Here is a 22,496-nt window from a genome sequence, read left to right on the forward strand (position 1 = left end):
GCCCCGTGGTGATGGGGACACATACTCCTTCCCTTGCATGCCCCATGCTCTGAGAAGCATGGCTTATCCCCTGCATGTGCCCTCAGGGAAGTGGTTATCTCTCCCACTAATGCTGTCTGGCTTCTACTAAGACCTAAGGGGTAGGGAGTTGCCAAAACAGGCAGGACTAGGCACGCCACCGCCGCTGATCACAGAGGCTGAGAGTCTCTGGTCCTGGGCCCAGGTATCATTTGTCCTTGTCTCCTGTAAGAGCTCTGGCAGTGGCTTCTGCCCAGGGGCATCAGATGACCCTTGACCTCTGTTTCCTGATATCCTATCTGCCTGGGGTCTCTTCCCAGCTTCTAGATCTTGCTGAGTCCACCTTGTTTCTGTCACTCCCCAGTGGCCTCTAGTACCCCCACCTGTTCTTCTGAATGTGCAGAGCCCGCCCCAGAAATCTCCCTGACCATCCCCTCCAGTCTGTCTTTAATCTTCTCCCTCATCGACCTCACGGCTGGCTCTTGGCTGGCCCTGCCTGTGCGGCTGGGCCCTCAGAAGGTGGGCCTGGTCCAGCCTCCCTGCCTGTTCACAGGCCTCTGTTTCCCCTACAGGCCTCTACCACCAGCCCCTTGTCGTTCGCCACCAAGCCAGGAGTGCCGCACCGCCTGCTGGCCCCCCTCGGGCTCCAGGCCCCCACTGAGACCTTCTTGGAGGCAGAAGCACTTCAACCCTGAGTCCTTCAAGTCCAACCAGTAGACCTGAAGCCCTGGAATTGGCCAAGGGCCCAGCAGAGGGCTATGCTGCTCTCAACCCAGTGTCCACCCTAGCTCTCAAAGCTGCATCTTGCCTGCCGCCACTGTGGGCACTAGGTCTTTCAGGGCCTGGCACTTCCCTGGTGCCTCCAGTACTGCACTTTGCTCCCAAGGTCTTCAACATCATTTCCTCAAGGGTCAGCTCAGGGCTGGAGAAAACCATTTCCAGCTTTAGGCTATGAACGGGCACCTAGGCCCACCACAACTAGAGCCAGAGGGACGAGAGGAGAAAACAATTTTTTCCTTCTTTTTTCCCCCTTACTTTTTGCAACCCAATGGTCAGCTGCGATCTAGAAGTGTCCAAGCTTAGGGAGCCCTGGGGCGGGGCCCTGCCAGTCTCAGATCGTCTTTTACCAGGAGCAAGTCTCTCCTAAGCCTGGGCAGTGTGCCCTAGTGATAAGGGGAGAGGAGAGATGCCATGCTCCCTGACCTTGGCCCTTTGCGTTCTAGGCTGACTATCCTTGCCGAGGTGGGCAGAGGACTAGTTTTCTCTGCCTAGAGAAAGGGTGTGCCAAGAACGTCCTCACCTTCTTCCCCCAGCTAGGTTTTGTTGGCAGGGGCGGGGTCATGTCGGTCTTAGCTATTTTCTCCGTCCCCTGCCGGTTTCTTCTCGGCCCCTGGGAGGGAATACAGGGGCCCACTCCTTTTTGTACATGTACCACTTCCTTCTCTCTTGTACATAAACTCCAGACTTTCCTTCTCTCAACAAAGGCTTGAAATACCAGGCCTGACTCTGTCTCCTCTTTCTGAGTGTGGCGGCAGGGCTAAGCTGCCCCTTTAGGCTGACCCGAACCACGGGGATAGAAAGGAGGCTGGGCAGAGCTGCCACGCTCGGGGGAGGTGAGTGCGGAAGCCTGGAGAAGGAGAACCTGGCTAGATGGGCTCCAGCCACACAAAGGGAGGCAGGCCTGCCGTGAGGCACCAGTGCCCCCTGCTGGCCATGCGGGCACCTGTCCAGCCCCAGCCAGCCCCAGTGCAAGCACACGGAGAAGACAAAAGAGCCACTGGGCACGTTATAAATATTGTTATTTAAAAAACAAAACCAAAACCAAAACGAAACACACATACACTGGGCCCCGGGGCCCGGGCAGGCAGGAGCAGGTACTGATGCTAGAGGGTAAGGACCCCACCCTCTGCCACCCAGGCTGTGTCCACCAGCCTGTCACTCTTCCTGGGGGCCCCTTCTCACATTACTGGCACCACCCACCCCCATGGCATTCACCACCAATCGCTGGTCTGGGGCTGAGGGCAGGGACCGCACTAGCTGTCCGGGAAGCTGGGAGGACCCTTGAACACCGCGAGCAACCTTGGGAGGTGCTGGCGATGATGTGTTGGGGTTGGGGCTACTTGAGGAAAAGCGGACACAGACCCAACTAAGGAAGAAGTCTGGGGTAGACAGCGAGGGTAAACTAGGCCACAGCCTCACACAGACCCGAGGCACGGTGCCTCATCAGGTCACTGGTGGTCATCCAGCTGCTGCAGGAGCGTCCGCCGCCGTCTTTCCAGCTCACCCTCGCTCAGCTCGCTTTCCGACGTGTCCCAGCCCGTCTGGTGGAGCAAAGGCACAGCTCACCCACAGCTTCCCCCCGAGGGCTGCCGAGGCCTGGGCACAGCGCTGACTGGGCTGGGGCCGGGTGCCTGCCTCTCACCTTCTCCTTCTTGATTCCAAAGCCTGCGGAGCGGTTAGGGAGCTCTGCCCGCCGGAGGTCCCTGTCCTTGTCCTGCTCTGGTTCTTTCTCATCACTCTCCTTGCCCGCTTTCTCCTCAGGGTCTGTCTCACTCTCAGGACTGTTCTGTAAGAGCCCAGAGCCCGCCTCCTCAGTTCCTGTGGAGAACAGCCCAGGAGGCGGGTGAAGACATCTCATAAAACAGCAGGGCCTTGGATGGAAGTTCCTTCTCTACGCACCGACTTGTGTCTTCTCTTCTTAGTTCTCTTTTTTGGTTTCTTGACCTTCCGAAGGCCATGATCTGGAGATAGAAAAATCCCCACTAAGTCCCTTGGGAGAAGGGAGGCCTCATCCTTTTCTCTGCTCATTCTTCACAGACAGGGACCTGTCTGAGGAAGTCTCAGTCCAGTTTTCCTTCCTTCTCTCCGTTTCCTGCCTGGGCAGGGACGGGAAGTTCTCCTTACTCTCCGACAGGTGCAGCCGTCCCAATCCACTCTACCCTCAGAGGGTGGGGCTCCCCGAAGGCCTCCTCTCCAGCTCCCAACTGCTTACCTGATCCAAGGAGAAGGCGGGAGGATGGGGAACCCCGTCCTCCAAGGGCAGCACCCCCACTTTCAACAGAATCAAGTGAGGAAGAGGGCTCAGAGCCTGACTCCGAGGGGTTCCGCCGCCTCCGCCTGGGGGGCCGGAGAGATGGTGGGGGCAGCTCTTCATCTTCTGACTCAGAGCCCTGGGGAGATGGGCAGACACGTGTCAGCACAGAGGTTACCTGGGCTCCAGAGGCCCTCAAGTATGGGAACTGGGGACAAAGAGGAGAATCCAGGACCAAAGGAATCCTCACATCTTCCTCCAGGGGAGGTGATGTAGGAGAAAAGCAAGAAAAGTGGCTCTTATTTCCCCCAGACAATCCAGCCTCACCCCACATCCTTCCTACCCGCCAACTCACTGAGGGCGAGTGGGAACGCTTGCGATGGTGCTTCTTGCCCTTTCTGCCGTGTTTCCGGCCTTTGCTGTGGAGGTGCTGGCATTCAGTCTGGTGGAGGCAGAGGGAGGGGAGAGGAAGGTTAGCCCCAGGAAGGACCCTGCATTCTACAATCCAGTTTTGCCTCCTCTTCTGAGGCTAGGGCCTTAGGTCTATCCAGGGTACCCTAAGACCTCCCCTTCCTTAGTTGTCCGGGAAAGGAGAGCCCTGGTGAGGCTTCCGTTAAGCTAGCCGCAGGTGTTCAAGAGCCTGGGGCAGATGCAGAGGAAGAGAAGCTCTGCCTCACCTCCAGTACCTGCAGGAACTCCCGGAAGAGCCGGATCCGCTCCGACTCCAGGGTGATCTGCTCAAAGGCTGAGTCGCACACAAAGCGCTCACGGACCTTGAACAGGAGAGCACTGCTGATCAGACCAGCCCCAGCACAGCATGATGCCGCCATGAGCACAGGGCAGGGCTGGGGCAGAGGAAGGAAGGGAGCCGAAGCTGGCCCCGAGCTGTGCTATGACTGGGGTGGGCCCCCGGTGGTGGAGAAGCACCGCTGCCCTCAGGACTGAGGGGGTGGTGTTTGGTGCCAGGCTGCAGTCCTGACCTCTTCCCAGGCAGTGCCCAGCTCCACAGCAGGCACAGCCTGCCTCAGCATGCTTCGAAAGGCAGCTTCTCTGCGCCGCAGCCTTCGTGCCTCCTCCTTCTCCCGCTCTCTCTCCCGCGCCTCTGCTTTCTCCAGCAGCTGAGGGCAGACGGGACACAGAACAGAGTCACCCAGAAGGGTGGGCGCCCCGACTCACCCAGACATACCTTAAAAGGTGGGAAGTTGGAGCCTGGGCTCCTACTATCATTCCCTGAACTGGGGGAAGAGTCACACTGGGGCAGTGAGTGAGAAGGCACGGAACAAGAGTGAGGGACGAGTCTGAGAACGGAGCCCTGGCTACAGCCCCACCCCACGTGGCCCCTCACACTATTGAAAGTCAGCTTGATGTTGCCTGCATCCAGCGCAGCAGCCCTCTTGTCAAAGCTTATGACGTGGGCGAAGTCCTCAAAGGCTGTGTTCACCTCCACGCAGAAGCCCCGGTCCTGTGGGCACAGCAGCGCATGAAGCAGGGGGCACCACAGGCCCGAACCTGAAGCTGGCTGGCCTCCAGGGCAGGCAAGAGTCAGACTACAGGATGCTCAAGGAGCCCCCTCCCCCGGAAGGGATCCACAGGACTGGGATGTACTTGGAGACCAAGTCGTCCAAGTCCTCACCATCTGACAATTAAGACTCCCATGCCCACCCTTGGCTTGGCTGTCACAGGGAACTGGGGGCGGGGGTTGGATCACAGGGGCAGGTGTGCAGGGTGTGTGTGTGTGTTTCTCACAATTAATTCTTTGTCCCTTTGGCTTAAAGCTTGAGCCCCTGCTGGGTCATCCTGCTGCTCAGAAAGTTCCTTGCATTCCAGCATCTGCAGGTCCCACCCTCTGGCTATATTTATTGAGTGCTTACTATGTACCAGGTACCATGCTGAGTGTTTCACACACATTACCTCATTTAATCCTCACGTATCTGAATTTAAGCACAAGTCCTAGTATCCTAATTTTATGCAGAAGAAGAAACCAAGGTTTGGAGGAACTAGCGCCAATTGCCCAAGGTCTTCAGGGCTAATATACGGCTGAAGGAGAATTCTGCCCGAGGTCTTTTTAACAATAAAGCCCCTACTTTTAAGCACTACACCCACACAGATCACCTCATCCATGGGACAAATAGAGGCCATCTGGTGTACAACTCCCGAAACACTATTAAAAACACCACACACAGACCTGGCGCTGTGCTTCTCACCTAAGCCTCAAAACACCCCAGTAAAGCAGAGGCTTAGGAGAGTTCTCTCACTTGGCCCAAGATGACTCAGTGGAAAGTGGAGCCACTGGCGTGCGAGGTCAGGGGCACGGGCCCAGGTTCCCTCCCTCTCCCTCCACTCAGCTCGAACTTGCCCCGGCCTTCCTGCTGATGGCAGAGGCGCACTCTTCTTGCTTCTTCCAAGAGGACTTCCTCAACCCATGCTCTCCAGCCCTTCTCCTCAAACATACCAATCTCTCTCGCTTAGGGAACTGCAAGCTTCAGTCTCACCTCTTCACTGGCTCCTTCCGTCAAGCACACAGCTCACTTAACCTGGAACACCCCTTCCACTCTGCTCTCCACCTTCCTCAAGCTAACAACCTCTGCTTCTTTCCCTTTGTTTCAAAATCTTTAAATGCAGCGCAAAGGAAAACAAACATTTATTAAGCCTACTATAAGCAAGATACTACAAATGTTATTTAATTTCACGACCTTGCACGTGTTATCATCCCCATTTTACAGATTAGGAAACTGAGGCTCAGAGACATTAACTTGCAGAGGTCTCAACCAATAAACAGCCAGGAGTTACCCAACTCTAAAGCCTGTGCTGCACTCACTCTGCCCTCTTCACGGACACTGTTCTCCTAGAGGTTGCTCATGTCCCAAGAGTCAACTCCAAGGACGCCTTGTCCCCACTCTTCTCGTCCTCTGTTCACTTCTTCAGTGCTCCCCTCTCCAGGGTCCCCTCCTGTCTCTGACCTCTTTTACCACCTCTCTTGCATGTGCTTGTTCCCCTGAGACCTGCAGTTAGTCTTTTCAATCTACACTGTCCTTCACAATCTCATTCCCCACCTCTCTCCTGATTTTCAGACCCATGCTAGACTGGATATTTCGCAGACACTTCAAATTCAGCAGATCCCAAGAGAATTCATTTCCTGGGAGACCCCCACCCCACTCCCATGGATCTCTCAGGCCCAGATCGTCTGTCTTTCAGCTATTCCAAGTCCAGGACTCTGCACTACCCTACGGGATGCGAGGTACCATCACAGTCTGCCTGGCTGGTAGATGGTCTCAGGCAGCCCTGGGTTCATCTGCCTTCCATAGGCAGGAGCCCAAAAGGGGGAAGAAGAAGGAGGAACTATCTAAAGAAGATTCTTTCTCAGGAGGTGTGGAGACACAGGACTCAGCAAGGATAGGACTCCCACAGGCCTGTCAGCAGTACCGGCCGCTCTGTGGCTAAAAGTTAAGAGTCCAATAAAATTTAGCTCTTCTTGCATTAGATATTTCTACTTTATATAATTATCTTATTTAAAATTTGGTATGTGCTTTATTCCTCCCTGCCCCTGGATGCTTTTGAGAATAATTCCAGAAGTGGAATTCCTATTTTCTCCAGCCCTGTTCTTCCTGCTTAATCCTTACCAATGGTGCCATCGATCCACTCCTGACATCTCCAACTCCTTCCTTCCCTCAGTTTCACAAAAAAATGCGTCAATTCTACTTCTGCGTGACTCTAGCCTACTGGTTTTAAACTTTCTATTTTCACAGCAGAAACATTTTTTTCCATAAAAATCTTATGCAGAACCTCGATGTATAAAAGAGAAACAAGCTGTTACACTTGAAAATACAGGAAGGAGCATAAAGTCCCCCCCACTCCCCCACCCCCTCCGGCTTGTCCCAAGGCCCCTCTGAGGAGACCTAGGGAGTTTCAGAAACTACTGGAACATTACAGCTCTGCTCACTGGCCATCCCCACTGCCCTCGCCGAGCTCACTCCCACCTAGATCACTGCAGCAGCTCCTGCCTGGTCTCCCTATTCACCCCCCATGCTTCGAACCCTGCCTTGAGTCCATGCTGCCCAGATTTTTCTAGCAAATGGCCCCAGCAGCAGGAAAGCGGTCTGGGAGTAAGAAGAGGAAGACTCAAGCTCAGAATTTATCTTAATCGCTGGCCACTACCACTTCTAGTATCCTGAGGCTTCAAGTCCTGTCCTCCTACCACGCCTATCCCTAAGCATACAAGCACTCTGGCTGCAAGCGCTGCTCTACACAACCACCTGGGCTTTTCCAAGACATCAGCTAATCACATCATTCCCAGCTCCCCATTACTTACAAGATAAAAATCCAAATTCCTTATTTTACCATTCAAGGAATTTTACAGGCAGGGCTCTCCTTCCCAACTGGGGCATGTGGTTCCAGAGAAACAGAGGAAGCCACAGGACATTATGATACATCTTACCTAATGGTAAGTAATTTTAAAATATTAAGTTTATATTAACAGAGAAGTATTATGGTATTAAAATGCAACACCTGCATGAATTCTTAAGGCAAAACACAGGACTTTAAAGAAATGTGTGTGCAGTGGGACATTCCCCACTTTGTTCTCAGACCCTCTCCACCTCAGGTACCAAGTTACTCCCCTTGGTAATCAGGTGAAGTCTGAAGGAATACTCCCCATTTTTCAGACGAGAAAACATGCTCAGAAAGATTAAGTAATCTGCTCAAGGTCACACAATTTGTAAGTGGTTAAGCTGGACTTCTACCCCTGCAGTCCGCCTTCACAGTCCTGCTCCTAACCACTATCCACACTGCCCTCTCAAACCCATGAGAATGGTCTTCACTTCCACAAAGAAACATGCTTCTCTTTGTTATCTTTTTCTGAAACATGGGGCTCTCTTAGTCCATCACTCACTTTTCCCCCTTTGATAGACATGGATATTGAGAATTCTCCAACGTGCACGTGCGATCAGAAATGGCAGGTGAATTCGCTCCCACATCACGGAGGTGACAGGGAGGAGTGAGGATAGATAAGGAGGACAGGCCCCTTCTAAAAGGCAGTGGCATCTCAGCTCAAGTCCACTGAATGCCTCACAAAACGAGCCTAGTGCTGCTAGATAATCCAAATTTCCAAGAGACGCTGAAGATCCAGATTTTAATTGTAATCTCTTGATTTTAACATGTTAGCATCAAATTCCAAATTTTTCTAAAACTCTGTACAGGCAGAAGGAACATATCTATGGGCTACCAGTTTATGATTAGCTGTGCTGCTCGCTCCTCTTTGCTCCTGTGGTACCCTACGCCCAGGACCTCCACCCTCCTCCACCTACTCGTTCTTAGAGGTGCAGTTCAAATGGCAATTCTTTCGATTCTCTGTCTTAACACTTGCCCCTCTGTATAGCCACTGTCATGTCATCTTCCTACTAGACCGTGAGCTCCTTATGGGCAGAAATTGTATCTTATTCATTTGTGTGTCCCCAGCGCACAGTAAAGGATCACAGTAGCTATCTCCTGAACCGAGCTGCAATGCTCCCACAAAACAGGCCTTACTGGGGAGTTCTGTCCTGGGAGCTTGCCCTGCACCCAGCCTGCCTCCATCCACAGACCCAGGCTTCCCTCACCTTAAGGATGTCCTTAATGATCTTCTTCTCATCATGGAATCGTGCCTTCAACTCCTCCACATAGAACTTGAATAAGTCCAGAGGGGTGGAGCCTGCGGGGAAGGGAGGGAGGGGGGCCTGGCGGGCGGCAGCTTCCCAAGGTTTGAGGGTGGGGTTGAGGACAGGACCAGGGAGTGGGAGTGCAGAGAGGCTGGCAGGGCAGAAAGCCAGGCTAGAGGAGGGGGAGCCCAGCTGCCTTACCCGGCTGGCCCAGCATGTTGGCAAAGCGGACATCAGTGCTGACTGCTGGGTACAGCTCCATCCAGGTGGACATAGAGTGCAGCTGCCCTGTCTCGTGCAGCTCATCCAGGAAGGTCTAAGCAGGGAGAGGCCAGTTACAGGGAGAGTGAGCAAGGGAGGGAGGCAGAGCCAAAGACTGGGGAAGAAGACAAAAGCTGGCAGAGAGAGGCAGGGACAACCCAGACTGAGGAAATGCAGGCAAGAGGCAGAGATGAAGAGATACGGATGGGGAGGCAGAGAGCAATGTGAAAGCAGAGAGTGTAAAACAGAAGGGGACAGACTTAAAAGGAAAATGAGCCGGACCAGGAAGCAAAGCAGCGGAAACTTGCCTGCAGCATTATCTTCCCATGACTTGGTTTCAGCTTCCCAAATGTGTTACAGCCAAGTAACCCCCGCCACTACCAATACCAATGCCACCTCCAAGCTGGGGGACAAGCTAGCTATGCCTGTCTGGCTCCCCAGCGAAGGGAAATAAACTTGGCCTAGCTGGCGAGCCACGCTTGTAGAGCGCTCTCTGCTGGCAGTTTCTGGGTGGTGCATATGTCTAGTCTCCCTAGAGGAGCACAGCCCAAGGTTGAGGGGACACAGTGGGAGCAAAAGTGCAGGCACAGAGAGGCCTTGTGGAGCTGGGACAGGGCTGGGCATAGAGAAAGCAGTGGGACTGGCTGAGAAGAGGCAGGGCATGGGTGAAGAGGTGACGGTCTGGGGCAGAGCTGAGCTCTGATCCAGAGGGCAGCAAAGCTACCTGAAAGGCCTCCCGGTTCTTGCGCTGCTGGCGCCGCTCCCGAAGCCGGGCCCTCTCTCGCTCCTCCTCCTCCTCCCTCTCCAAAGCACGGATGTGCTCCTCAAAGCAGATCAGCGCATCTTCCTTGTCCATGTCTAACCGCAGGGAGGAGGCTCAGTGGGCACCACACCAGCGGGACACCCTCTCAGACCCAGAACCCCCAGTGCTTCAAAGATGCTGCCCCTGTAGGTGTTGGGGACACCCAGGGTGGTGGGGTTGGGGGAGCAGGGGACTCTGCAGGAGAAGCTATTGGAATGATGGTTCTTGAGGAGGGTTCCTTGATTATATGAGAAAAAATTAGAAGTATTCAGCTCTTGTGAATTTGGTTACTAGAAGTCATCATACGAAATCAGTTATCTCAGGAACTGAGATTTCATTTTTTATGGGACTGGGAATCAACCAGGCTTTGATATAACTTCAGAAGGTGAATATCTGAAGATACTGCCTGTGATGACAGGCCAACAGCAGCTTATTGCAACATGTGTGACCACTTAAGGCCCACCCTACCAAGCAATTTAAGACCATATTCACATGAGCTATAAAAATCATCTCCAAGTCTTCTGATTCCTACACCAGTGCTCTTCCCCCAAGGACACACATTGTCCAGGTCAACAGTGGACCCTGGAGGGAGAAAGGAGGTGTCCCGAAGCACTCTGGGATCTCCAGAGTCCAGAAAGGTTCTGGGCTGAGTAAGTGCTGGGGACTCCTAGAAATCCAAGAGGGCAAGAGGTGTAGGGGAGTGGTTTGAGGCTGGTGCTAGGGGTCAGTGAGGAAAAGGGAAGGGACAGGAAGGAGTGGAGACCCAGGCTTACTCTGTAGCTGATGGTCCTGAGCAAAGCTGGGGTTATCCATGAGGTACTGCTGGGCCTGGGACCATGTGGTTTGGAAGTTGACGCTACTCATCCCATCCAGGATGCTCTTCAGGGCCTGGATGTTGCGGCGCCGGAGCTGCTTGGCCTGTTCCTAGGGAGCCACACGGTCAGGGTGAGGCAGGGCAGGCTGGAGCTACTCAAGTGGGCCTGGGTAGAGGAATACCTGGGGAAAGGCAGGCAGCCTGGGGACTCTGGGATGGCCAGACTCAAGGCCTTCATGTCCCCGGAAAGGGGAAGAAAACAGGTTACAGACCAAGCCCTCAGAGACCTTCCTGTTCTCCCACACCCAGAGCTGTAGGCCCAAAGCATAAATGGGGGATGTGTAGGTGCCACACCAGCTTCTGAGTAAGGAGCTGGGACCCTGGGGGCAGCAAGAAGTGAATGGCTGGGTCCACAAGGAAGCAAAGACATGGAAGGTCTTAGATGAGACTGTGACTGATGGATCCAGCCCAGTGACTGTTACCTTCTCCTTCTTGGCCAGGAAGAAAAGGACATCATCATAAACCTCTTTTCGATCCCTCTCGGGGACCACAGCCCAGACCTCCAGCTCCCCAAAGGTCTGTTCTGCCCGCCTGTGGAGCATATGGGCCGTGAGTAGGCAGGCAGAGAACAGAGACGGCCCACAGGCTCTCAGGGTTCCCAGGCCCCACCCCAGCCCGGCCCCCTGACCGGTAGCGGGTGGTGGAGGTCATGCGCTCATGCTGCTCCAAGAAATGCTGCAAGGTCTGCTTGGCCTCCTTGGCTTTTAGCCGGGCCTCTTCCTTCTCCTCCTTCTCCCGCTGCGCCTTGTAGGCATTGAATGCCTGCTTTTTCTCACTCAGTTTGGGCAAGGCACTGGGGTGGACAGGGTGGGAGTGGGATGGGGACAGAGGAGTCAGCCTGAACCACAGCCCACAAAGCAGGGTCATGGCACACTGGGGACAGGTCTCATAGAACTAACAGGTGTCCATGCATGGGCACAGCAGGCTGCAGGGGCTCCAAGGGCACAGGGAGGCAAGACAGGTAGGTCTCTGGGATGTGGGGAGGGTTAAGAGGCAGTGAGGTGACAAGACGGGGCTCTAAGACACTGCTAACACTGGGCCCTTTCGCTTTGGGGTTCTCAAGTTGCCGTCAGGCCCCTGCCCTATCCAGCCCCCTGTTTCCCCAATTAATTCAATTCAAATCAATTCAATTCAACAAGCATTTATTGAATGTCTCATGTCAGATCCCTTTCCCCTCCTTCTCCTGGAGGCTCTCCAGCTTCTCTTTCCCAGCACACTCACCCATCTATCACTCTCCTCACTCTGGCCCCCTTGGGGTTTCCTGGGGAATCCCTGGCTCAGCTGCCCCCATGAACAAGGTCTGGAGGGCCTGCCCAGACCTACCTGTAACGGGGGTCGGTGACCACCATCTTCATGGCCTGTTCCCACGAAGCATTGGAGGGGACAGCCTGGAATGGAGCAGGCGGGGGTCATGGGGCCTGCCCATCTCTTGCCCCCTCCAGGCCTACCCTGGGAGCCCCACTCTCAGCACCTTATCCCTCAGCAGCTCCTTGAAGGCCTGCTTTGCCTTCTCCCGATTGCTCCAACTGAGGCCAGACCTCTCTGGTTCTGGCTTTGATTCCTCTTCCTCCTGCTGTGGTGGCTGATGCTGTCCAGCAGAACTGGGGGGCAAAGGGGACTCTGCCACAGTGTCCCCCAGTCCCTATAGCTTTCAGTGCCCTGCGTGATCAGGACACTCCCCCTTGCTCCCCAGGGAAGCCATTTTCTGTTCCTCAGAGGTCATGCCCAGATCTTCACACCCTTCCCGAGAAACCTGGCAGAGGTCAAGGGTTGAACCCAGCTGGGAGCCTGAGGCCAGTGTCTGGAATGCCATGGGGGGCAGCCCTCACCTGCTGGGGCCCTCCTCTGGCTGCTGCAGGAACCCCTGCTCCAGAGGCTGGGCAGCCTCTGACACATCGCAATCTTCACTCCCACCTGGCTCAGGTTCTAGGAGGCCCGTGGGCACCAAGGTGGGGCCAGGCGGCACAGGTGGGGGGTCAGGCTGTGGCTGAGAAGGCTGAGGCTGTAGTGTCCGTGGCTGCTGCCGTTTCCTGCAGGTGAGCCGGAAGGGCAGTGTCCAGTAGAGCAGGGATAGAGGTGGTCAGGGGCTGGCTGGTCTTTCTATCCTGTGAAGGACTGGGGCCAGAGCAGACCACTCCACAAGGAGACTGAGAGCTGGCTCTTCCTCCCACAGAGTAGGGATCATGGGGAGAGGCCACTCCCACCCCTTAGGTGGCCCCAGGTACAGGTGGATAGGTAGGCAAGGTGGGCAAGTCACTCACCCTGCAGCCTCTTGTTTGACTAGAGCTGCAACAGGAAAGGATAACATGGTTATAGGGTAGCAAGGGCCACACCCAGAGTCCCTGCCTGGGCCCACCCCCTCCTCACCCTCCAGGTCATCCAGGTCCTTGGGCCGGGTCCAGCGGGACTCCTTACTCTGGTTGTTATAGTAGTAAGGTTTGCCTGTGTCCGACTTGTACTCTTTCCAGGGACACTGGGATAGCAGGAGCTGTAAGAGGATGGGCCAGGGAACATCAGTGGGCTGGGCATACCTTCCAGCCACAGTTGGGGGAGCTAAGGGGACCCAGTGAGTAGGGGACACAGGAGTATTTAGCGACCACCTGGCCTGGCTCAACGTGGGGGAAGGTGGACTTCCTGAGATCCTAGGGAGGTCGGGGAATGGTCAGGGATCTTGGGATCAGAGGAACCACGTGTATGGTTAGAGACTCAGGGGAAGCCAAGGACGTGGAAGGGTCAGGGCAGCTGAAAGGAAGGGACAGAAAGCCCCACTCAGGACCTCTGCCTTGGACTTGAGCACGCTGGGCTTCTCCCACACGGACTGCTTGTCGTCAGCATTGTAGTAGTAGATGCGCCCATCAGGGGCCACATGCTCACTCCACAGGGCCCTCTGGGGGAGGGGAGGGTGCACAGAATGGTGGTCAAGGCCCCTTTCCCAAAGCTTCTTCTCCTCACCCCCAAAATTTAATGATTAGCACCCCTTTTCAGCCTTTCTACCCAGAGACCCCTGAGCTGAAAGAACTCACCGGAGGGCCCGTCCCAGCCACAGCAGCTAGAAAAGAAGCCAAAGGAAACATATTAAGTCCTTGCTCCAACCCCTGTCTGATCCCCATCTATTCCTCCCTTATTCCATCCCCAATAAATATCCCCTGGTCCCATCAACATCCCAGGATCCCTGGCATCCCAACAGGCATGATCCGGGGTGGGCTCTAGTCCATGGTCCCCTCTCCCCCCCAACCTCCGAGCCTGGGGGGAACAGACCCCCAGAAGACTCACAGCTGGCGGTGTCCGCACCTGGAGCCGTCTGCCGAAGAAAGAGGAGGGGGAAGGGTTGGGGCCAAGCCCAGTGGCCCCCAAGACCCAGGCCATGGGGGATGAAGAAGCAGGCCAGGCCAGGATCCAAGTATCCTGCTCCCAGGGATCTCTGCTCCCTAACAGGCTTCCCCTGCCCTCTGGGGCCATGGCTCTAAGACCCCAGAGGGAAATTGCACAGTAGCTCCTTTCTTCGTTTTCAAGTGAGAGTATTTTGTTGAGTAAACCTCCATGGCACATCTTTTCCACAGTGAATACCAAATGCCACATCGTACCCAGACTCTACTACACTGAACAACAGCACAAGAAGGTACAGAGAGATCCCCAGGTACTGCTGCTTCCTCCAGAGACACAGAAGATGAAGAGGAAATTGTATTCAACTGTCCACAGTGCTAACTCTGTGAGGGTAAGCAGTGTCTGGCATGAGTGTGTTTCCTTAAGGGAGCTGGGCATAGCAGGGGGAGTAAAAAGAGAGAATGTATGTGCCTTTGGGGAAGAGTGAGAAACCAGAAGAGCTGAGTACATGGCTGGACTGGAGAGGAGGACTCAGTGTGGGGAGTGCAGCTGGGCCAACGGTGGATGCAATAAGAAGAGGGAAAGAATGGAAGCCATGTCCCTGTGCTCCAAGTCAGGCCCACTGGGCTGCAGGGCAGAACCTACTTCCTGTCCCCTCAGTGCTTACCGCTGCGGTGACGGGCACCGCTGGCATCAGCATCCCTGGCATCATGGGTGGTACCATTCCTGGTATCTATGGATACAAAGAAGACAAAAACCAGCTACCGAGGTGAAGGTAAGCACAGGCTGTGAAGGGTCCTGAGAGATCCTGTCGGGGCTGTGACCCTCACATGGGCGCCTCCGCAGGCAATCCCCAGGCTCTGGGCTCTTAGCCAAGCCTCAGACTGTCCTCCAGCCATTCAGCAGACAAATCCACCTAGGCCTGGCCCCACATTCCCTCCCTCCCCACCCCAGCTTCTCAAGTCCAGATATCCACTCTCACCTCTACCCGCAGCTAAAATGACAAGGGTTTTCTGAGGCCCTGGTACAGGGGAGAGGATTACCTGTGTGAGTGGTGGTGGTGCCCCTATTGGTGGAAGCATTGGGGGCATGATGCCAGGTGGCATGGGGGGGATGGCCGGTGGTCTCTGACTCATCGGGGGGAGCCCCATTGGAGGAAAAGGTGGGGGGATTCCTGGAGGAGGCATCTGGAAATGAGGAAAGGAAGAAATCCTGAGCAGAGAAGACACTGCTTTGCACCTGTCAGGAAAGAGCCACTCGGCTCCCACCCCACCCCTCCACCCTGGCTCTGAGACAATTCCAAGGTTTCGGTTTGAGAGGCATGAAACCGCCTCCCTCCTCACCACTGAGACTGATAACAGGGGGTCCCTCTGGGTATAACAGGCAAGCACGAAGCTTCTTGAGGCAGGGAAGGGAGAGGGAAAAGGGAGGTGGAACTGCCACCAGACTGCAACTGGAAGGCTCCACTGCTTCAATGCCTGTCCCCAAAGAGGCCTTTCAGATGCAGGGCCAGAGGCAGGTGTCCAGTCCCAAATCCCCCAGTCCCCTGCCTCCTACCTCTTTTTCCCCAGTTTGATGACCACCAGTTGCTATTCCAGCCTGACTTTTTTGTATAAAGAATACAGACAAGGGGAATTCCCTGACAATCCAGTGGTCAGGACTCGGCACTTTCACTGCTGAGGGTGCGGGTTCAATCCCTGGTCAGGAAACTGAGATCCCGCAAGCCATGAGGCACGGCCAAAAAAAAAAAAAAAAAAAGAATATAGACAAGGAGCAGTGAAAGAGAAAGACAGCCCCACCCTGCCCTCACACTAAGGGGGTCTTTTCCCATCCACTTCTCCTTTCCCTTTCCCCAGCCCCTGTGTGTCCCAAGGACAAAAAGACAAAGGGAGAACTGTCAACTTTATGGACTGAGAGCTTAAAAGCAGCTCCTCCCACCCCGATGCCCAAACAAAACCATCCCTCATCCAAGGGCAACAGACGGGGGCATTACACAAAAACCATACTGGCGATGCAGCAGTGCTAGGGACTAAGAAGTTGGGGGTGCAGGCTGGAAAAGCCAAGCCCAGGGAAAGACATAAAACTTACGAAGGGTGGTGGCATCATGGGGGGCCCCGGTGGGAAGGGGGCAGGCGCTGCTGGGGGCCGGGGACCAGAATCGGGAACCGACTGTTGAGGGAGAGAAAAGTCATAGGACCCAGGATGGGCAAAGAGATGGGCTTTTGCAGAAGGGAAGCAGAGGGGTGAGGATGAAAAAGGAACAAAAGTTCAGAGGAAGGGTCTCCAAGCCCATTTTCCTGCCCGCCCCCAGCTCTGAGCCCTGGGTAGCTCTGCTCTCTCTTCTGCTAGCTCAGAGCCAGCTGGCTGAGCTCCTTCAATGTCATCTTTATTTTGGAAGTTTCCACTTTGCCAAAGCCAAGAAAAGATGGAGGAGGCTCTACTACAGGCACAGATGGGCTCTTCCCAAGGCTTTTCACCCACCCTCCTGCCTGTGGGCAAGGCTGTGCTTCCCTTAAACCAGGCAAACAGCGGTCTCTCATCCCCAAAGTACTCAGGGAGGAAGTGGCCTCTTTTCCTGTTCACCTGCCTGATTTCACCCAGTACAGAGACTCAACCCAAAGGTCTCTAAACATAGTCACTAGTCCTTCCTAAGTACTAGTTTCCCTAACTCTCCTCTCTTTACTACCAGCCCCCTCCCCTAATTGGCCTCATCTTTAGTCACTCACTCACTCTGACATCTTCCATTCCCATTCCCTCCCTCTTCTCTTTAGCTTTATTCCCCAGTCCCCGCACCCAGTGACCATCACCTCCCCTACAGATTCTGAATTCATGTCCCAGTGCATGAGGCTTTGAACAGCCTAGGTCTCCCTATCCTACACCTAATGGCTAGCCACATCACTCCACTTAGTTCTCAGAGTAATTATCACTTGCTCTAAAAAGCCTTCCTGACTCTAGTTAAAGCACTTCCAATTTATTGTGATCCCCTTTTTAGTTTCCTTACATATACAGTTTCGTAATTATTATGTTTGCTTGGATATGTTTCCCCTTACCAGAGAATAATAACATTCCATGAGGGCAGAGATCGTATCTGACTTGTTGAAAGCTGGATTCCTGGTATCTGCCGCAGTGTCTGGCACATAATGGGTACTCAACAAATATTAAGTGAATGAACGAACAAATGAAGGAACAAATCCTCTTTATAGAGAACCTTCCGATTCTAAAAATTCATCCTATAGATATAGCCCTACATCTGTGTACAAGGTTTTCATATCAGCATTATTTATAAAACCAAAAGACTATAATAGTCTAAATATCAGCAAGGAACTATGGACTTTTACACAAACATAAAATGGAATACTATGCAGTCATAAAAAAGAATGAAGAGGCTCATTGTCTTGATAGGGAATAATCTCTAAGATGCATAAACAAGTGGGGGGGGGGAAGCAAAGTGCAGCGAAGTTTTATTACTTGTATAAAAATTGGAGACAAAAGATGACACACAAGAAATGAGAATGGGGACAGGTAGAAAGGAGAATTCTGTTTGCCCTTTTGTAACTTTGAATATGACTATATTTACCCTTTCAAAAAAATTTTTAAAGTAAACTAGGGCACAGAGATGCAGCTAAAAGGCTCTGCCCTTCCTCCTCTTTGCTTGAAAGGTGGGGGGTGGTAGGGAGGAGTTCCACAGAAAGGTGGGAGCTGGCTCACTGCTGCCCAATTTCCCTACTTTCCCAATTATCCCTATGGTATGAAGGCTCAGCATTTAAAAATGCTCTAATCTCTACTTTTAGCAATATCTGTACTTCCTCTCTTCCCACCCATCTTGTCCTAAGAAGAGAAGGAAGGGTAAGTCAAACTACTCCAACATGGATCACCTTTTCTCAGGGATCACACATTCTAAGCCCTGTATTCAGACCTGCTCCTGCCCCCTGAAACTTTCTTCCGCGTGGAAGTCAGAAACCAATCAACATGGGAGGAAATCCAATTCTCTGTGCCACACTTTCCCACCCAAGCTGCCTCAGGATCCTCTCTAACCTCCCAGACGCTACGTAACCATCTTTGGGTCCTCCCAGGCTCCAGGGTCGCCCATCTCAGAGACTGGTGCCACCATTCACACAGTTGTCCAAGATAGAAATCTGTGAGTCACTCACCACACCTCCTTCTTTTTTGTCAATACATCAATGAGTCCTGTTAATTTTACCTCCTAAAGATTTCTTGAATCCATCTATTTCTCTCCGTTTCCTCCTCCACCCCTACCACCCCTCTTTTTTCATCTGACCTACCTCAGTGGCCTCTTGACTGGTCTCCCGACACCCACTCCAACCTCAGGCCACGCATGTTACTCCCCTGCTTAAAACTCTTTAATGGGTCTGGGAGGCTGTGGCACGTTTGCTTCCCAACTGCCTTGCCTACTTCACCCATGCTAAGCTCCTTCTCTCAATCCTCCCACCTCAGACATCCACCTCTGCCTGGGGCAATCTTCCTTCCAAGCCCACACAACTCGCCTACATATCCTTCACATCTGGCAGTCATCATTTCTTCAGGAATGCCTTTCTCCAACCCAGCGGACTAGTCAGAGCCCTCTTTTACACACTCAGACACCATGTTACCTCCCCCTTCAGCAATTATCCACTGGAATTTTACAGTTATTTGTACAATTCTGATTGTATTCTTATTTTACGTGGCACTAATAAAAAACAAATGCTGCCAATTAAATTATGATACTCCACTGATTTTAAGATGCATCTTGACTTCAAAAATGTTAAAATGTGAGTCTTAGAATCAATGAAATATCTGGCACCTCCACTAGGCTGAAAACTCTAAGGGGCAGGGACTGTTTTTGCTTACTCCAATATCCTATGCCCATTGTATTTTCCTCACCACCCCCTATTGGCACACAGTATGTGCTATTATTTCTTGACTTACTGACTGAATGGTCTTGGCAAATCCCACAAAACAAAGCCATCTTAAGGTCTAGCAGTTATTCAGGGAACACAGAATGTCAGAGCTGGAGAGGATGCTGGCAACCACCCTAGGCAGTGCTCATTTTTCAGATAAAAAACTAAGGGGGACTAATTGGTCCCAGGGCTGGATCCAATCTGCCCTCTAGCCCTACTCCCTTAAAAGCACAGTCCTTACCACAGGAAGCAGTTCTGTTTTCCTCACTCTAGCATATCCCCTGAGACCCATGTGGTTAAACTGGGAAGGTTCCAACATTTTCTTGCTTGAAAACCAGTGGTGGGTCCCTATTGCCCACCCTACAGAATCTCTCATCTCATCTCATTCAAAGCCTTTAAACAAGACCCATCCCACACTCCTCTTGGCTCACCCTGACTCAATAGCTCCCCTCCTCCTCTTTGCACAAACTGTTAGATTACTCCATGTGTTTCTTTTATTCTTTGTCTCTTATTTTGTTCAAGATGATCCAATAGTCACCTCCTTCAGGTTACCTTTATGACTATCCTCCACACATACACACACTCCTACCTCAGGATAAATGCTGCACTACTTTGCACAGAGTGACATGCTACTCTGTGGATGCTTGCTGGGTGTTTCACATGGGACTGCCTGTCTCCCTACTCAGGTGGGGATTTCCCTACATTTAGGGATTGCGTTTTCTCCTTTTAAGCCTCCTCTGAAGTGTCTAGTCAGGGCCCTGCACACAAAGTGCTGTGATAAGATGCAGACTCACCCCTTAACTTATTTTTGCATACTGGAATATCCTAACACAGACAAATGTGTATGTGTGTGCACATGTACCCAGGTACATTTGTATAAATTCTCTGGGTAAAAGCTGACCGTGATGTGAGAGACAGGCAGTTTGGCAGAGGTCTGTGTGGCTGGGGAAAGTGAACTAGAACCAAATACTGGCACGGGAAAACCTAAACAATTTTAAAAACTTACTGTATATGACCATCTTTAACTTGGAATGGAGACCCCTGGCCAGAATCCAGACACTAGCCTGTTTTGGACAGTTCCCCAGAGAGGACACAGCAATGGAATGAACATAAATTACTATGGAACTTCCAAAGCCCTCCCTTCCCTGAGCCTCCCCTGTGTGACGTGTAGCCTTTCTTTCCTGAAACACCCCTGCCCCTATCTCACTTGCTGCAGTGCCTATGCAACTTCAGGTCTTATTATACTTCTATGTGAGAATCTGAAGACGTAACTTGTATGAGAGAGGGATATAGGAAAGGGGGCTGAAAGAGAAGCAGATCATGTGTCTTCCCTGGAACAAAAACACATTTGTAGGCTGGGGACAGACAGTGAAGAGATAACTGATCATCTGATCATCATGTGTTCACCTGGGCCAGTTGGAGGATTTCCCCCAACACCCCACCACCCTTGGCCCCGACAGATACAATCAGTTTTTCTCAGCCCCCACATCTGAGGGGCATCTCAGAACTGAAGATTCATAAGAACAAAACGAGAAAAGGAGAAGACTGGAGAGACAGAAGGAAGAGAATGGAAAGAGGGAAAAATAACATTTACTGAGCGCTTATTATGAGCCAGATACCATGCCAAACACTCGTTTAATCCTTGCAATTATATTAGAGGTTATTATCCCCATTTTACAGATAAAGAAACTGAGGTTCGGAGAGATCAAGTGACTTGACCAAGGTTCCAAGAGATTAAATGGCAGAGGCAAGTTTGGAATCCAAGCAGTCTGACCCCAAAGCGGCCTCCCAGCAAAGACAATAGTGCCACAGGTATTTCTCACATTCAAATTCATTCCCCTCTTTTCTTTTTTACCCCAATCCTCACACAATCCTGAAATCCTCAGACAGCCAGGGGATCCCAAGGCTGGCCAGGTCTAGCTCACTCCCTGAAGGGATTTGTGCTGGAAAATGAAGGCTGGGAGGCACACCTCTCAGAAGGAGGTAGCCATCATCAAAAAGAAAAGTATCATGGAGACTGAGAGACCAGCTGATTACCCTGTGCTCTAATTATCTACCTGCTGCCCTTCTTCAGCTGCCCCAAACAGCACCAGCCTCTCCCTCCCTGTTTTCGAAACCATTCTAGTCCCCACTCCCCTGTACCAGCCTCATTATTCCTCCTGCTCCCCAAAGATACTAGAAAATACCTTCCGTTGCTTCTCTCTGATCCTGCCATCTCATCACTCTCCTTCTGATGAACAGAATGTTACTTCTGGTCTTCATCTTTCTTGGGTTAGGTCTCAACCCCTCCTCTACTTAGAGTTCTCCCATCCCTCCAACAGGATTCCAGAGGCGCTGGCTAGCCTGCCCCATCCTTGCTTCGTGCCTACCATCCCCCCACATCCCTGGGGATTTTCTGCAGCCCCAGCTGAAGGCCTAGCCTCTATCTTCGTCTTTCTTTTGCTTCCCGACGTCCTAGAACCCATTCTCCTGAACTCTCTCAAGAACCCCCCCCCCCCCCGTTTTGGAGCAGAAAGAGATCTAGGATGTCATTCCCATGCATCTTCCTTTTTTTTTTTTTTAATCGATAGGAAATCTGAGGCCCAAAGCAAGGTAGTGACTTGCCCAAGGTCACACAGAGTTGTTACAGAGTTTGTTGACGGCAGAGCCAGGATTGGGACCAAGGAGCCTCTGCTCTCCCATTTCTTGGACTGTCCAGCACTGCGTGGGGGCCGGAAGCCTCTCTTTCCTCAGGAAACAATGCCCCCTCCTCACCTCAGGAGACAATGCGGGGAAATGAAGGAGGGGGTCTCCAAGAGGTCTTATGGGGCACCCAGGGCTTCCAAAGGGTTCAAGCACTGAGTCTGGGTAAGGGGCATGTCGCACGCCAAATATCCCAGGGGGGAAACTGTGGCCCCCAGCTTTCCCCTAGTCCACCGGTTCCCACATCTCTCGCCCCCTCTTCTTTCTCGACCTTTCTCCACGAACGCACTCTTCGCTTCATCCCTTGCTCCTCCTCACCCAGTCCCGCAACCCTAGTTCCCCTCAACACCCCCACCCTCCGCCATCCTCCATCATGGCCTCCCCCGCCCCTTCTCCCCCAAATCCCCGCCCCCTCCCCCCTCCCTGGCTTCTCTCCCTAACCCCTCATTCCCCTAGCTCTGCCCCGGGGTCCCGGGTACCCCCGGCGGCCTCCCCGCCCCCCCGGCCCAGGCCCGGGCCGCCGGGGGCGCTGTGGGACCGACCCAGGACCCTCCACACCCGCGCGGGGACGTTACCATGCCAGAGCCTCCGAGCAGCTGGGCCGGCTCGGCCCACCCACCAGTAAAAGCCGCTCTGATTGGCCGGCCGCAGCCGGGAAGGCGGGGCCAGTGGGGGGTCGCACGCCCTGGTGGCCGGGGCTCCGGTCGCTCCCGCCGACCAGCCGGGTCCTCCACCGGCCCAGAGAGCCCCGGCCCGGCCCCACCCCCGGCGCGGAGAGCAAGGCCCCGCCCCTGCGCCTCCTGGTCCGGGGTCCGCCTACCGGGGGGCGGGACGAGGGGCACGCCCGCTCCGCGCTCTGAGTGACGGCCGGAGGGCCGACGCCAGGCTGCGGTTCGCGGCCTGAGTTTGGGTGCCGACCCTTCAGCGCGCGCCCGCGACTCTCCTGCCTTCCCGCCCTTCCCACCCTTCCCGC

General features: G+C 53.4%; 2 protein-coding genes across 19 annotated transcripts in view; one reads left to right on the forward strand and one right to left on the reverse strand.

Annotated features, from left to right (window-relative positions):
* FMNL3 (formin like 3) overlaps nt 1–1,807 on the forward strand; it is a 55,511-nt gene extending 53,704 nt beyond the window's left edge. For all 7 annotated transcript variants that reach the window (XM_033866773.2, XM_033866774.2, XM_033866776.2 and 4 more), the window contains one exon: nt 591–1,807. In XM_033866773.2, coding sequence (XP_033722664.1) covers nt 591–679 — 89 coding nt within the window. In that variant the 3' untranslated portion in view covers nt 680–1,807. The remainder of the gene's footprint in view (nt 1–590) is intronic.
* On the reverse strand, nt 1,801–22,270 carry PRPF40B (pre-mRNA processing factor 40 homolog B). 12 transcript variants are annotated; one of them, XM_073788714.1, is made up of 26 exons: nt 22,143–22,270; nt 16,032–16,112; nt 14,987–15,130; nt 14,611–14,676; nt 13,893–13,920; nt 13,643–13,668; nt 13,396–13,506; nt 12,987–13,107; nt 12,881–12,905; nt 12,449–12,649; nt 12,091–12,220; nt 11,943–12,007; nt 11,248–11,412; nt 11,042–11,150; nt 10,519–10,669; nt 9,668–9,801; nt 8,884–8,998; nt 8,644–8,735; nt 4,395–4,511; nt 4,030–4,167; nt 3,727–3,822; nt 3,393–3,491; nt 3,011–3,188; nt 2,698–2,759; nt 2,441–2,584; nt 1,801–2,339 (listed from the first exon to the last, which is right to left on the reverse strand). In XM_073788714.1, the coding sequence occupies exons 2-26, from the start codon at nt 16,047–16,049 to the stop codon at nt 2,247–2,249; spliced, it is 2,628 nt and encodes an 875-aa protein (XP_073644815.1). In that variant the 5' UTR covers nt 16,050–16,112; nt 22,143–22,270; the 3' UTR covers nt 1,801–2,246. The 12 variants fall into 12 exon arrangements, with proteins under 12 accessions (XP_073644815.1, XP_073644813.1, XP_073644810.1 ...); XM_073788712.1 differs by having other exon boundaries at nt 22,099–22,233; XM_073788709.1 differs by lacking the exons at nt 13,893–13,920; nt 22,143–22,270 and adding exons at nt 16,994–17,073; nt 21,028–21,864.
* Nucleotides 22,271–22,496: the final 226 nt, after the last annotated feature.

Source organism: Tursiops truncatus, chromosome 11, assembly GCF_011762595.2.
Source record: "Tursiops truncatus isolate mTurTru1 chromosome 11, mTurTru1.mat.Y, whole genome shotgun sequence".
NCBI lineage: Eukaryota > Metazoa > Chordata > Mammalia > Artiodactyla > Delphinidae > Tursiops > Tursiops truncatus.

What these genes read in the sequence shown, in the direction of transcription:
- PRPF40B (XM_073788709.1), bottom strand. Translation starts at nt 21,056, where the DNA reads ATGGCAGGATCAGAGAGAAGCAACGGAAG. An exon ending in TCATTAAGGACATCCTTAAG is followed by an intron (nt 4,512 to 8,643) that starts GTGAGGGAAGCC and finishes CTGTGCCCACAG; the next exon opens with GACCGGGGCTTCTGCGTGGA. An exon ending in CCGCCTTCTCCTTGGATCAG is followed by an intron (nt 2,760 to 3,010) that starts GTAAGCAGTTGG and finishes TTCTATCTCCAG; the next exon opens with ATCATGGCCTTCGGAAGGTC.